This window comes from Dendrobates tinctorius, unplaced genomic scaffold, assembly GCF_039654945.1.
Source record: "Dendrobates tinctorius isolate UK_male_01 unplaced genomic scaffold, ASM3965494v1 ptg000018l, whole genome shotgun sequence".
Lineage (NCBI taxonomy): Eukaryota > Metazoa > Chordata > Amphibia > Anura > Dendrobatidae > Dendrobates > Dendrobates tinctorius.
This window is the reverse complement of record NW_027361686.1, coordinates 10,025,200-10,039,701: the sequence shown is the minus strand read 5'-3', so window position 1 is coordinate 10,039,701 and position 14,502 is coordinate 10,025,200. Positions and strand designations below refer to the sequence as shown.

General features: G+C 42.0%; 1 protein-coding gene across 2 annotated transcripts in view; it reads right to left on the bottom strand.

Moving 5' to 3' along the window:
- MCAM (melanoma cell adhesion molecule) overlaps positions 1 to 14,502 on the bottom strand; it is a 222,107-nt gene that overhangs the window by 53,668 nt on the left and 153,937 nt on the right. Inside the window, exons 8-13 of one of the 2 annotated variants that reach the window (XM_073566449.1) lie at positions 8,865 to 9,006; positions 8,385 to 8,500; positions 7,711 to 7,852; positions 7,508 to 7,632; positions 4,595 to 4,742; positions 3,109 to 3,144 (exon numbers count right to left, since the gene is read on the bottom strand). In XM_073566449.1, coding sequence (XP_073422550.1) covers positions 3,109 to 3,144; positions 4,595 to 4,742; positions 7,508 to 7,632; positions 7,711 to 7,852; positions 8,385 to 8,500; positions 8,865 to 9,006 — 709 coding nt within the window. The remainder of the gene's footprint in view (positions 1 to 3,108; positions 3,145 to 4,594; positions 4,743 to 7,507; positions 7,633 to 7,710; positions 7,853 to 8,384; positions 8,501 to 8,864; positions 9,007 to 14,502) is intronic. The other variant, XM_073566450.1, reaches the window with a different exon arrangement.

Below are 14,502 nucleotides of genomic sequence, written 5' to 3'. Positions count from 1 at the left end.
ATCTGTCCTGCTGCCTCCAAATTGACAGCACATCAGGCCTCAGCCTGCTAAGTGCTTGTCCTGGGCTCCAACATCGCCAGTTGCTGCTCATAACTGACTTTGGCACGGGTACTCCCTCCTGCCCAGCTTGGTTCCAGCCCTGCCTGCTGTTTCTGGGAAGTGTCAATGTCAGTTTGCCACCCCAAGTTGCCATGTCGTGTTGCGGTTGGGTTAGCCGAGGCTAGGGTGCCAGCAGTTTAGGTGCTTCCTATGTGGACTGCGGGTTCTGGTAAGAAAGGCTTGTTCCATAGTGCCAGTAGGACAAGCACCCCCTGTAGGACTGTGTGATTCGGTAACTGCGGCCAGCTTGCGGCATGCCAACTTTGCTTTTCAGGGGTAACTTCTGATACCCCTCCGGGTTCCAGCACCGTCAGCTGGTTCTCGTCAGAGCCTTTGGCCTAGGTGCCTCCATCTCGGTATCCGAGTTCCGGCAACGTCTGCTGGTCCTTGGTAGTGCTTTGTAGCACAGGTACCTCCTGCTTAGTAACCGGGTTCCAGCACCGTCAGCTGGTCCTCGGTTGTGCCATTGGCTCTTATTCCTTCTGCTGCCCCTCCGGGTGCCAGCACTGTCAGCTGGTCCTCGCTATTTCCATTTGCTCTTGCAGCTTATGCTACCCCTCCGGGTTCCTGCACCGTCAGCTGGTTCTCGTCAGAGCCTTTGGCCTAGGTGCCTCCATCTCGGTATCCGAGTTCCGGCAACGTCTGCTGGTCCTTGGTAGTGCTTTGTAGCACAGGTACCTCCTGCTTAGTAACCGGGTTCCAGCACCGTCAGCTGGTCCTCGGTTGTGCCATTGGCTCTTATTCCTTCTGCTGCCCCTCCGGGTGCCAGCACTGTCAGCTGGTCCTCGCTATTTCCATTTGCTCTTGCAGCTTATGCTACCCCTCCGGGTTCCTGCACCGTCAGCTGGTTCTCGTCAGAGCCTTTGGCCTAGGTGCCTCCATCTCGGTATCCGAGTTCCGGCAACGTCTGCTGGTCCTTGGTAGTGCTTTGTAGCACAGGTACCTCCTGCTTAGTAACCGGGTTCCAGCACCGTCAGCTGGTCCTTGGTTGTGCCATTGGCTCTTATTCCTTCTGCTGCCCCTCCGGGTGCCAGCACTGTCAGCTGGTCCTCGCTATTTCCATTTGCTCTTGCAGCTTATGCTACCCCTCCGGGTTCCAGCACCGTCAGCTGGTTCTCGTCAGAGCCTTTGGCCTAGGTGCCTCCATCTCGGTATCCGAGTTCCGGCAACGTCTGCTGGTCCTTGGTAGTGCTTTGTAGCACAGGTACCTCCTGCTTAGTAACCGGGTTCCAGCACCGTCAGCTGGTCCTCGGTAGTGCCATTGGCTCTTGTTCCTTCTGCTGCCCCTCCCGGTGCCAGTACCGTCAGCTGGTTCAAGAGGACAAAGAACAGGAAGACAACCACCAAGATGCAGAACAACAAGAGAGAGAAGACAAAGAAGCATAAAAAAAACAAAGCAGAAGAACATTAAGCATAAGACTAATACTCTGAGCAAATGATATTATCTTATTTATAAGCAGAAGAAGACTAAGCAGTGTATGGGGGTGAGTCCGTTCCTCCTCGTGGTGCCCCTGGAAAAGGCCTGCTGCTGCAGGCCAAACTGAACGCGGACAAATCCTGTTGTAAATCTTTTGTGACAAGCAGAACGGAAGGTGTAAACTTCTAACTTTTCCAGATAACAACTACAGGAATGCCTGACACAAACAAGAATATGATGAAGAAGAATAGGAAGAAGATGAAGAAGTTGAATATGTAGAATAATAATTGTTGAATAAGAAGAATATGAAGAATGTAAGAAAAGGAAGAAGAAGAAGAAGAATGTAAAAAAAGGAAGTAGAAGAATTTAAAAAAGGAAGAAGAAGAAGAATGTAAAAAAAGGAATAAGAAGAAGAATGTAAAAAAAGGAAGAAGAAGAAGAAGAATGTAAAAAAAGGAAGAAGAAGAAGAAGAATGTAAAAAAAGGAATAAGAAGAAGAAGAAGAAGGTAAAAAAAGGAAGAAGAATAAGAAAGAAGAAGAAAGAAGAAAGAAGAAGAAGACATACATGTCTGGCAAAATATAAATGAGGCTAACATAGTCAATATCTTTGTAACTCCTAACATCTTTAAAAAAAAAGTTTAATTCCTGCTATTCCATTTGATTGGGCTAAACCTCTATGGCTTTAATGTCTCCTCCACCTCCCACAATACATTCTACATTATTCTTAGTTGTTTTTCTTCATGTAGAATTAACCTACAAGGAAAGAAAGGGTTTTTTTTAATTCCGATATTTTGGCCCCATTGACTTGCATTGGTTCCCGGTATCGGAATCGGCGATACCGATACTTTTTTTTAAGATCGGCCGATCCATTCCGATCCGATATTTTCAAGTATCGGCTGGTATCGCTCAACTCTAGTGAAGAGTGAGAGCATGCATAGTGTGTGTGTGTGTGTGTGTGTGTGGAGTCCAGCATGCCCGCTACCGCTCCATACAATCTTATGGTGAAGAGTGAGCGAATGCACAGTGTGTGTGTGTGTGTGTGTGTGTGGAGTCCAGCATGCCTGCTACCACTCAATACAATCTTATGGTGAAACGTGAGAGCGTGCATAGTGTGTGTGTGTGTGTGTGTGTGTGTGTGAGGTGTCCAGCATGCCTGCTACCACTCAATACCGTTATTATGGTGAAAAGTGAGAGCATGCATAGTGTGTGTGTGTGTCTGTGTGTGTGTGTGTGGAGTCCAGCATGCCCGCTACAGCTCCATACAATACTATGGTGAAGAGTGAGGGCATGCATATTTGACTACCGCACACCCACAGCCATGGTGAAGACCTCTGTAATCTACAACTTATTACCTATCCTATGACTACATGACAATCTTTCTTGGTGAGAAAACCTCTCTAGAATGGATCCACACAGGACAAATCCTGCAGATTTACCTTTGCACTGCAATGGATTAAATTTGGGGGGCAAATTTGCAGTATAAATTCAATATTTCATATTTTCAATATGTAAAAAATGTAAAAACACTACAAATCCAGCTCTTCTACATTGGCATCACTTGTATTTCCGACAGGCTGAATATTGAACGTACCTCTGTGGTCACTAGATACAGGGGTGGTTATGTATCCTGTAGGAAAAGACATAGTGGAAGCCAGATCAGCTTTACTTTACTCATGTTAACATCTGTTGCACAGGACAATACAGTGTAATGTGTGGTGTTTTAAAAAGGATGAGGGCTAGTCTAAGGCTACGACCAGACTATCAGAATTTAGTCAGTATTTCACATCAGTATTTGTAAGCCAAAACCAGGAGTGGGTCAAACTTGCAGAATTGGTGCTCTTGTTTCTATTATACCTTGTCCTCTGATTGTTCCTCACCGGGTTTTGGCTTACAAATGCTTATACTTATACTGAGGCTTCGGCTAGGGTGACACCACCGTATTTTCCCTCATCCAAGAGAATTGGGACGATTATGCTCACACTTAAATCAGACTCTGACCAACGTGTGAGCATAGTGTGACCCCATAGTCTCAGTTGATGAGAAAGGTGGAGTTCAGTCTGATTTCTCCCATGGACTCATTTACTTGCCTGGTTGAGTGGAATCTGAATAGTGGATGTAAATCGAGTATGCTGCAAAGTTAATATGAGCCCTAAAGGTGAGCACTCATAATTAAGGGAAATATCTCCCCATCTTTGGGTTAATGATATTACTAATACTAGGAATAATTTAGGGATCATATTATTCCATTGCGTACAATGAATTTTGCAAGGTTTCATAGTAAAGAAGAAAGCCCAGAACTGTGAGACCCAGGATGAGCAGAGTTAATACAGCTATATTATTATCATTATTTTTTGGCCTAAAAAAGCTCTAACATATAAATGGACACCTGCAGGGTGTTTGGGGATGTGACTTCCGATAATCACAGGTTGGGTTATGGGGCTTGACAGTTAGATAATTGCATACTACAAGTTCTGCATGGTGATTAGAGTTGAGCTTAATGATTTGCAGCACCGTGTTCCAGTAGCCATGGCAGTCCGTGGGTGCCACACCACAGAACTATGAACTACCTACGCTTTGTGGCATCCCCAACGCCTCCTCCAGCATCATGTGTGTATCACACCACAAGATAATAACATTGTGAAGCCTGATAAGAGGAGGGTTTGGAGATGTCACAGGTAGTAGGACATTTGCAAAGCTCTTGTCCAGTGGCCACCAATTACCACCAATGTGGCTGCTTGACCAGGGATCTTTTAGCTGCACTCCACTAGTCATAGATTTCATCCTTTATATACTATACATAAGTTATTAAATACAAAACACAATCGTAGAAACGTGTTTATTGTCTGGACTCTTTACTTTCGTAGCCATATTACAAAGGTTTAACAAAGGATGAAACTTTCATGTACTGTATTTCTATGATATGGGATGGCAGAAAATCTGGGCACTGGCACAAATATGAAGCTGTAATATCAAACACACGATATCTACAAGATTTGCACTGAAGAAGCCAGACAAAATGAATTCCAGAAACCTAGAATATTATGTGGTATTAAATGTACCGCATATATCTGACTTACTCTCCTGTAAATGAATATACTCCATGCTGCTGTTGAATTCATTCTGAGCCTTACACATGAGATGTTCATTCAGGTGTTCTTGAGTCACCAGGAAGGTCAGTTCACTAATAACTTCGTGATCAGAAATATTTGAAATGTGACTGTCTACCTGTAGAATTAATCACAAAGAGCTAATGAGAATATTATAGAAACACTTTAGTATTTTACTGTATCCAATTACCTTGTGGCAAGTTTTACCCAAAATTCAGTCTTTTGTGCTAATCGTAGACTAGTGGAGCTCTCACTATACAGTGGAGGGCTCTTTAATGTTCGGGACCCTCATGAACTTATCAACCATAACTAAAACGTTCACATCACCATGTGTAAGCAGGTCTTCGAGAAATCCTGGTCAGCAGGTTTATATTATCACAGCTCTCACAAGTTCCCAGCCATGTAAAAATGGAAACAAGGGTTCCACATGCCACTTCCTTGTCCAGTCCCTGCTTTGACATGAGCGCCTTTGTAGGATTAGGTCTCTGCCAATCCATAAAGAACAGAAAAGCTGGTTTTCTCCTCCAAGGTATATTCAACATCTCAATGGTTGTGTAGTGTATCTAGTTAAGATGTGCTCAAAAGTTTACATACCCGGTGGAATTTTTGCTTTCTTGGCCTTTTTTTCAGAGAATATGAATGGTAACACCAAAACTTTTTCTCCACTCATGGTTAGTGGTTGGGTGAAGCCATTTATTGTCAAACTACTGTGTTTTCTCTTTTTAAATCATAATGACAACCCAAAACATCCAAATGACGGTGATCTAAAGTTTACATACCCTGTTTCTTAATACCATGTATTGCCCCCTCTAACTTCAATGACAGCTTGAAGTCTTTTGTGGTAGTTGTGGATGAATTTTTTTATTTTCTCAGATGGTAAGCTGCCCAATCTCCTTGGCAAAAAGCCTCCAGTTCCTGAAAATTCCTGAGCTGTCTAGCATGAACTTTGCGCTTGAGATCTCCCCAGAGTGGCTCAATGATATTGAGGTCAGGAGACTGAGATGGCCACTCCAGAACCTTCACTTTGTTCTGCTGTAGCCAAAGGCAGGTCGACTTGGCCTTGTGTTTTGGATCATTGTCATGTTGGAGCATCCAAGTACGTCCCATGCGCAGCTTTCAGGCTGATGATTGCAAATTTGCCTCCAGTATTTGCGGATAACGTGCTGCATTCATCTTTCTTCCACATTGACGAAGTTTCCTGTGCTTTTGTAGCTCACATGTCCCCCAAAACATCAACAATCCACCTCCGTGTTTTACAGAAGGAATGGTGTTCCTTTCATCATAGACCTTGTTGACTTCTCTCCAAATGTAACGTTTATGGTTCTGGCAAAAAAGTTAAATTTTGGTCTCATCACTCTTATCTTGTTCCAGAAGTTTTGAGGCTTGTCTCTGTGCTGTTTTGCGTATTATAGGCAAGATACTTTGTGGCATTTGTGCAGTAATGGCTTTCTTCAGGCAATTCGACCATGCAGCCCATTTTTCTTCAAGTGCCTCCTTATTGTGCATCTTGAAACACCCACACTGCTAGTTTTCAGAGAGTCCAGTATTTCAGCTGATGTTATTTGTGGGTTTTTCTTTACTTCCCAAACAATTTTCCTGGCAGTTGTGGAAGACATTTTTGTTGGTCTACCTGACCTTGGTTTTGTTTTTAAAGAGCCACCGATTTTCCATTTGTTAATCACAGTTTGAATGCTGCTGACTGGCATTATCAATTCCTTGGATATATTTTTGTATCCCGTTCCTGTTTTATACAGTTTAACAACCTTTTCTCGTATATCCATTGACAATTCTTTTGCTTTCCCCATGACTCACAATCCAGAAATGTCAGTGGCTGGATGAAAGATGCAAGAGTCTGTCTGGATCCCAGAAACTCACTCAGCTTTTCTGCACACACATTGATTACAAGCAAACAGGTCACAGGTGAGGATGTTACCTTTAGTAGACATTCAAACCTATTTGTGTCAACTTCTGTGCATTTTATCAGGCCAAAATCACCAGGGTATGTGAACTTTTAATCAGGGACATTTGGTTGTTTTGGGTTGTCATTATAATTTAAAAAGAGAAAACACTATAGTTTGACAATAAATGGCTTCACCCAACCACTAACCATGAGTGGAGAAAAGTTTTAGTGTTATTCATATTCTCTGAAAAAAGGTCAAGAAACGAAACAAAAATTCTGCAGGGGTATGTAAACTTGTGAGCACTACTGTATGGAGGTGTATCTCAGAATGGACCTATTTTAAATGTTTTAGTCTGTCTTCCTTCTACATGTAAAATGATTTTTAGCTAAAATAAAATATACAGAAAAGAAGCTGAAAACAAATATAGATAGCCATATAAAAGAAAAGTCATAAGGGTGTACTTGCTGCCGGACCCAGCCCTGGCTGAATGTTATCTACAGCCCTTAGCTGTGTTTGTAATAGTAGGATCAACCCTTCCATATGGGCTTGTTGGTCATACGAAGATACGAAGCTGAATAAAATGATACCTTGATATCTGCCATCCAATGTCTTATTGCAGAGAAATCCACATTTTTTTTAATATGTAAATGAGCTGTTAAGATCCATGGGATGGACATAGATCTCCTCAAGGATCTGTCCTGAGATTATTTTAAATAAAAGGGGGAGTTAAGTCAGTCACTACATGCCTCACTCTGGTAACGCTCCCTTTAATTGAAACTAAGCTCTGGAGGGAGATTCTCAGGGAGATCTATGTCCAGCCCATAGATCTTAACAGCTAATTTACATATTAAGAAAAATGTGGATTACTCTAGAATACGATGCCAGATTGCAGATATCAAGGTATTTTACTCAACTTTCCATGGCGTGCATGCCCATATTGCAGCATTGATCCTACTGACAGATGCCCTATACATTCACTTACCTCTGATCCATTCATGTACCAGGTAATCTGAGGAGTGGGATTGCCAATTGCAAAACATTTCACACTTAGCTTTTCGCCATCTTGTACTGCGACGTGTTGTGGATGTACAGTCACTTGTGGTTTCCCTATAATTAATAGCCATCATTAGATAAGATAACTTCTTATGTCAGACAGTCCTTTTCCCGAATCAATACACCCATTACCTTTTAGCACTACTAGGAACTCCTTGCTCTCGGTAAGTCCTGGTACACTAGTTACACTTGCAACACAGACATACTGTCCTGCGTCAGGGTAATCCTGGAGACTAAGGCTTAATTCAGGGCCACTGGCAATTGTTCTGCCTCCCTAGAAAGGGCCGAAGAGATTGGGAATAAGACATTGCAGTGTACAGACGGGGGTCATTTGTTGCTTGAATCATTAAAGACAAAGATGAATGAGTGGCGGACCGCAATGGACAGAAATGCTGACTACTTAGAAGTATTGCTTCCAATCTCGCAGATGTTATCCATATATTGTTTTATAGATCCAAAACTAAGTGACATGAGATGCAAATGAATGTGGATTTACTATAGTTCACAAGCTTGGCAAAAAGTGAATATAAGGCACACCATTGGGTTCTACATTCGCAGCATAGTGTAATATTCACCAATATTACACTACAACAAAGGGGCCCGGTACTTTTCAATTAAATGGGACCGTACTGAATTTCCTATTTGGGAGTGACACTTGGTGGGATCATGGAAATACATTATTAGAAATTCCCTTTGGTCATCTGCTCTAATTTGTTTTTCCTACCGGAGCATTTCTTGTATTATCTATACCTAATATTCAAATAGGGTGAAATAAAAATGAAGCCTCTGTACTAGATTACACTTACCTTTGTCCAATGGATAGCGGTTTGAGCTGAAGCATTTACGTTACAGGAAACGCTAAGAATATTTCCAATCTCCGCAATAATGGGAGAATCTGTAGACAGCACAGGAGGATCCAGATCTAGGAACATAGAGAGAGAAGACATTGCAGTATAAGGCTTAGTTCACACTTGTAGTTCATATTTTGTTGTTTTTGTTCTAGGATTATTTAATCTAGTAAAAAAATGGAAATCTGAAGGGTTTTGGGGGAAAGAAAGGATCATTTGATATTGCAGATAATAACATCTCTATCGCATCAGCTAAACATCATATAAAATAGGAAGAACTGACCCCAATGTCACTGGCAAAACTGGACAGTCTAGACACAGGGAACAATTTTATTATTCTCTGTTCCCCAGGGATCAAAATCAGAGATATTACATTTACACAGTGCAAGGCATATCAACAGCTTAGCTTTACTCAATGATGGGAAGGAACCAACTTACAATGAACTTGTAATTCAGTCTCTGCTTCCATTTCGTTAAAATTATCCAGACTGAGTCCTTTACAGATATATCCTCCAGAATCCTTCCTTGAGACTTTCCATGAATATGAAGACTCTTCTGAAAAGGGTGTTTCTTCATCTTTCTGGGAAAAAGCAAAATCATAGATATATTATGGATGAACTCAGAAGATTGAAACAGCTTTATTCAGTTCTGGAAGAGGGGCAGCATGCCTACACCAAGTGACGCAACATTTAAGGTAGAAATATCACCTATAGACCATGGTTTATGAGCACAATCACCTATTTTGAAAAGTTGTTTTTTTTACTTCTTTTTCACTCCAAAATCCTTAAGGCTTAAAGCTGAATCATTATCATCTGTTGGTTTCGGAACAGTGTGATTGAGAAACTTAAAAACACAAATGATCAACAATATGTGATAAAACTTTAATTTCTCATCACAAATAATCGTGTGTACGATTGAATTATTCGAAGCAGTATTGGTGAAGACTAGTAGTCCAACATTTGCTAAACAACAGTAGAACCATTTTTATGCACGGAAATGAACTGCAGATACTCATAATATACAGTATATCAATCCAACAATCCAACAACCGTTGTTCATGAGCTTTGAAGGATTGCTACGTGTGAATGCAGTTTACAACCCTTGACAACGGGTATAAGCGAGTCATGTGAGCTCCTTTGCACGACAGCCCAATTACTCCTTTTTATTGCTTCTGCAATATAACCACACCACACCTGAATGTTGGAATTTATTTGGCCACAGCATCCTTTGAGTAACAATACATACAAAAATTATAAACAACTTTCTAGAAGAATGGTCCTCGAAACTGCAAACTTAGCAAAGAACCAGGTCTGGTTTTGCCCGACTCTGCCCAGATTGCTTCTTACCACTAGCCGCTATGCACTCAATCGGAGGCACCAATTGAACAACCTGGTCAATAAGCTAAAAAGTCAATGTCCACGGGCCCTCCAATCCCTTCCCAGGCATTTAACAGCCGTCACCACTTAATTCCACCTACTGGGGTTCAGAACCTTCCAAGGTTCCTCCCCCATCCATCCGCTATTAACCAAATTCACCAACTTTGAGGACCTCCCCCCATGCTCGCTGCTACGACAAGATAACATATATTTATTACATAATTAAACAAAGTAAACAAAATGACAAAAATTTGACATTACTGTGACTTATTTCCCATATTCAGAACATAAATAAGGGAAGATAGGTGAGAGATCCTTTTTGGCTGATGGTAACCTAAAATGGCTACCCAAACCCAATTGGCCGTCCCTTATAAAGCCTACTCCTCCCCCCAAGATGTCCCGACCCCTTGGTGACAACTAACACATTAGCTCCCTAGAATTCCCGCTTTAACCCTGTCATGCTGGCCTCCCTCTAAGGCCCTGGGCCAAGTACCTCCTTCCTTGACAGGCTCATTTCTAACCTCTGGACAATATATTCTAACTTTTGTAATTTGCAACATCTAAGGTAAATGGTGACTCTTATGCTAAGACTATGTCAATGGTATAAGGACCTGTAACATAAGGAGCTTGTTAAAGAGCAAGAAAAAACGTAAATTCCAGATGCAATAGTAACATAATAGAGTATTAAAACTACACAAGCCCACAGAGTTCAATCTATATTTACACCACATCATATTACTGTATTTGTAAGTCTGTGATAAACAGAGGTAATACTCAGTCAATACCATATATCAGTGTTTCAGTATTTTCAAGCATAATACCCCCTAGTGACCACAGTTCCAACCGTGCATCCAAATCTGGATCCAGTACTGCTACAAATAAGAAGTGCAAAATGTACAAATCTTTTACCAATTGCCAAGAGAAAGTAGTGCAAAGTGAGCCACACAAACTATTGCCTACTGAGATACCCATTTAAAACATGTCCAAACTTGGAGCATAAGTGACGTGGCATGTAAAAATTTGGGCACCCCTGGTTAAAATTTCTGTTTTCGTAAATAGTTAAGCAAGTAGGATATGAAATGATCTCTAAAAAGGCTAAAGTTAAAGGTGACACATTCCCTTTGGGCACCCATGGAGATTTGTGTGCTCAGATAACTTTGAACAAGGTGTGAGATCTTAATTAACCTGATAGGGTTATGGCTTGATCATTATCATCATTAGGAAAGGCCAGGTGATGCAAATTTGTCAGCTTTATAGAAACCCAGTCTCCTCTAACCTTGTGCCAAAAAACAGCTGCCATGGGTTCTTCTAAGCAGCTGTCTAGCACTCTGAAAATGAAAATATTGGAGGCCCACAAAGAAGGAGAAGCTATAAGAAGATAGAAAAGTGCTTTCAGGTTGCTCTTTACTTAGGTCGAAATGTAATTAAAAAATGTGTCACGGCTCTGTTGTCGGGTGTCCTGGGACCAGGGGCTCCTTCCCTGTCCCTAACGCTAGGGGCTTCCTAGCTCGCCCTGTTCTCCAGATTATTTCTGATGGTGAAGTTGTGGTATATGGTTCTACAGTTCAGAGACACCTGCATAAATGTGGACTTCATGGGAGAGTCATGAGAAGAAAACATCTTCTGCATCCTCACCATAAAATTCACTTTCAAAGGTATGCAACAGAACATCTAAACATGCCTGATGCATCTTGGAAACAAGTCCTGTAGACCGATGAGGTGAAAACACACCTCTTTAGCTTCAGTGATCAATGGTATATGTGAAGAAAAAAGGGCACTGCATTTGAGGAAAAGAACATCTCGCCAACCATTAAGCATGGGGTGGATCAATCATGCTTTGGGGTCGTGTTGCAGCCAGTGGCACAGGGAACATTTCACGAGTAGAAGGAAGAATGGATTCATTGAAATTTCAACAAATTCGAGATGCAAACACATCACTATCTGTAAAAAAGCCAAAGTTGAAAAGAGGATGGCTTCTACAAATGGATAATGATCCTAAACACATGTCATAATCCACAATAGACTACCTCAAAAGGCACAAGCTAAAGGTTTTACAATGGCCCTCACAATTCCTTGATCTGAACATCATTGAAAATCTGTGGCTAGATCTCAAAAATGTAGTGCATGCAAGAAGACCCAGGAATCTCACAGAACTGGAAGAATTTTCCAAGGAAGAATGGATGAAAAACTCTCAAACAAGAATTGAAAAACTCTTGACTGGCTACAAAAAGTGTTTACAAGCTGTGATACTTGCAAAAGGGGGTGCTACTAGGTACTAACCATTAAAAACAAAATCAGTGTGCATGAAAATGCACAGGATGACATCACCACCTGGTGAGCCTCCCAGCAAACAAATTCACCAACTCCAATAAATTATGCCATAACAAGAGAAAATGGAGTACACGATGACAGCGAGAAAGATACTTTTTTGTATAAAAATATAAATGTTTATTTATGCATACAAAAATATAAGTAATTATACATAATAGGATAGTGCACCAAGGAGCATACAAGCAAAACACAAGGGCCACCCCTCTGGCAAAGCAATCCTGTTTGCAAGCAAATCCACAGGTCAAGTGACCAGAAGAAAAAATGTATAAGGGGCAAGTCAGGGAGTTCCCATCGTGGACCGCAACATAACCGCGATATATCCTGAATAGCCAAATTAAGTAAATGAATGATGCCGCTTACCGGGATCTGAGAAGCCAGAGAGGGAGCCCCAGGTGCCTGATGTCCACCCCCGATGCGCGTTTCGCGGGCTCTGAAGCCTGCTTCCTCAAGGGGATAGTGAATAGTGAGGAATAGGACCTTAAAATAGCTCATGTGAAGGGTCACGTGATGCAGAAGAGCCAATAGCGGTGGTTTGTGACGGCGCATGCGCGGTGTGCGCGCCAGGTCCTCCACACAGCCCGGGCGTCATGCCATCCCATGCACAAACAGGACAACGATTATCCCGCTGTGCATGGAGGCATAGAGACGCCCTGCAGCCAAAGGACACAAGCGCGCACCACCACGAACGCGCACAACCACCTTGGCTCCACAAAATCTGCCACCATTAATATAGTAATACATATGGGTGAACCCAAAGGTACATAATGCACAGAAAGGCAGATAGTCCGCCCCAATAATAATATCGCAAAATAAACACCCAAAAAATAAAAAAAGGTACAAAAAAAGCAAAGCAGAAAAAACAATAAAAGACAAAAATAAATAAATGCACCAACAACAATACAATATAGACAAAAAATAAATAATACAAAATAATATAAGGCTCAACAGATATATATATAAGTAAAAAACAGGCTGCAGAGAAGGTGAGGAGGGAATCATCACAATATATCCATCTGTTCGGGTTTTTCTTCCCCTCTTTTCAAAAATTCTGCAGCCGTTTCAAATTTTGAGAGCTCTAAATATATCACAAGTTGAGAGAAAAGGAATCCTATAATACACACAAAAAATTCAAAGAGTTAAAAACAGTAAAATAAAAACAAAATTAAGGCAAAGGACATAAGGCAGTGATAGAACCAGCAGATGACAAACATAGACCATTTATGCAGAAACTAGAACTCATAGGAAAGGTGCAAAACTGAGATGTTCATTTAGGCCCTTAGGGGCCATGGTGTCCAACAGAACAATCCAACGAGTCTCCATCTGGGCCAAGATCTTTTTATAATTACCCCCTCTAATCCCCAGATGGAGAATATCAATGCCACGTATTTTAAGAGACCCCGCATCACAATTGTGGTGGGTTTTAAAGTGGCGCGGGATTGTTTTTAGTTCCGAGGGGTCCATAACTGCTTTTGCAGCGCCAATATCACGGACATGTTCACGCACCCGTACACGCAGTTCCCTTGTTGTCAAACCAACGTATATCCTGGGGCAGCCACAAGTGGCATAATAGACCACATTAGTGCTGCCGCAGGAAATACGATGGCGAATGTCAAAGGTGCGTAGACCATCCGAAGCACTGAAATTTGTACTCCGTTGAACATTGGCGCATGCGAGGCAGTGGCCACAGGGAAAGAAACCCGGAGTTGGACCACGAGAGCTGAAAACATTACGAGTTGCCGGAACATAATGGCTCTTGACCAATAAATCACCCAAGTTTTTGGAACGTCGAGATGTCATAGCGGGGAGGTCACCCAAAAAGGACTCAAGAACCGGATCAGCTTTTAAGACATCCCAATGCTTAATGAGAATCTGTCGCATGTTCGTCCATTGATGATTAAAAGTTGTGATAAATCGAATGGGACCATCAAGTCCAGCTTTATCTTGGCCCTTTTTGGAATGCAATAGAGTATTACGTGGAGTTTTCCTGGCCCGATCATAACCTTGTTTGATAGATCTGCCGCTGTAACCCCGGGCTCGAAAACGTTGTTTAAGGTCGGCAGCCTGGGCCTCAAAAAGAACATCAGAGGAGCAAATGCACCTCACTCTTAGGAACTGTCCAACCGGGACGGCCCTAATGGTAGATGGATGATGTGCAGATTCTGCATGGATCAGAGAATTGACCGAGGTGGGCTTCCTGAACACATCTGTCCTGACCCGACGTGAAGGGTCAACCTCCAAAGATATGTCCAGGAAGTCCACCTTAGTACTACTATGATGATAGGTCAATCTAATATTAAAAGAATTTTGATTAAGTTGATCCATGAAGTCTCCGAGCTGCTGCACCGTCCCGTCCCACAACATCAAGATGT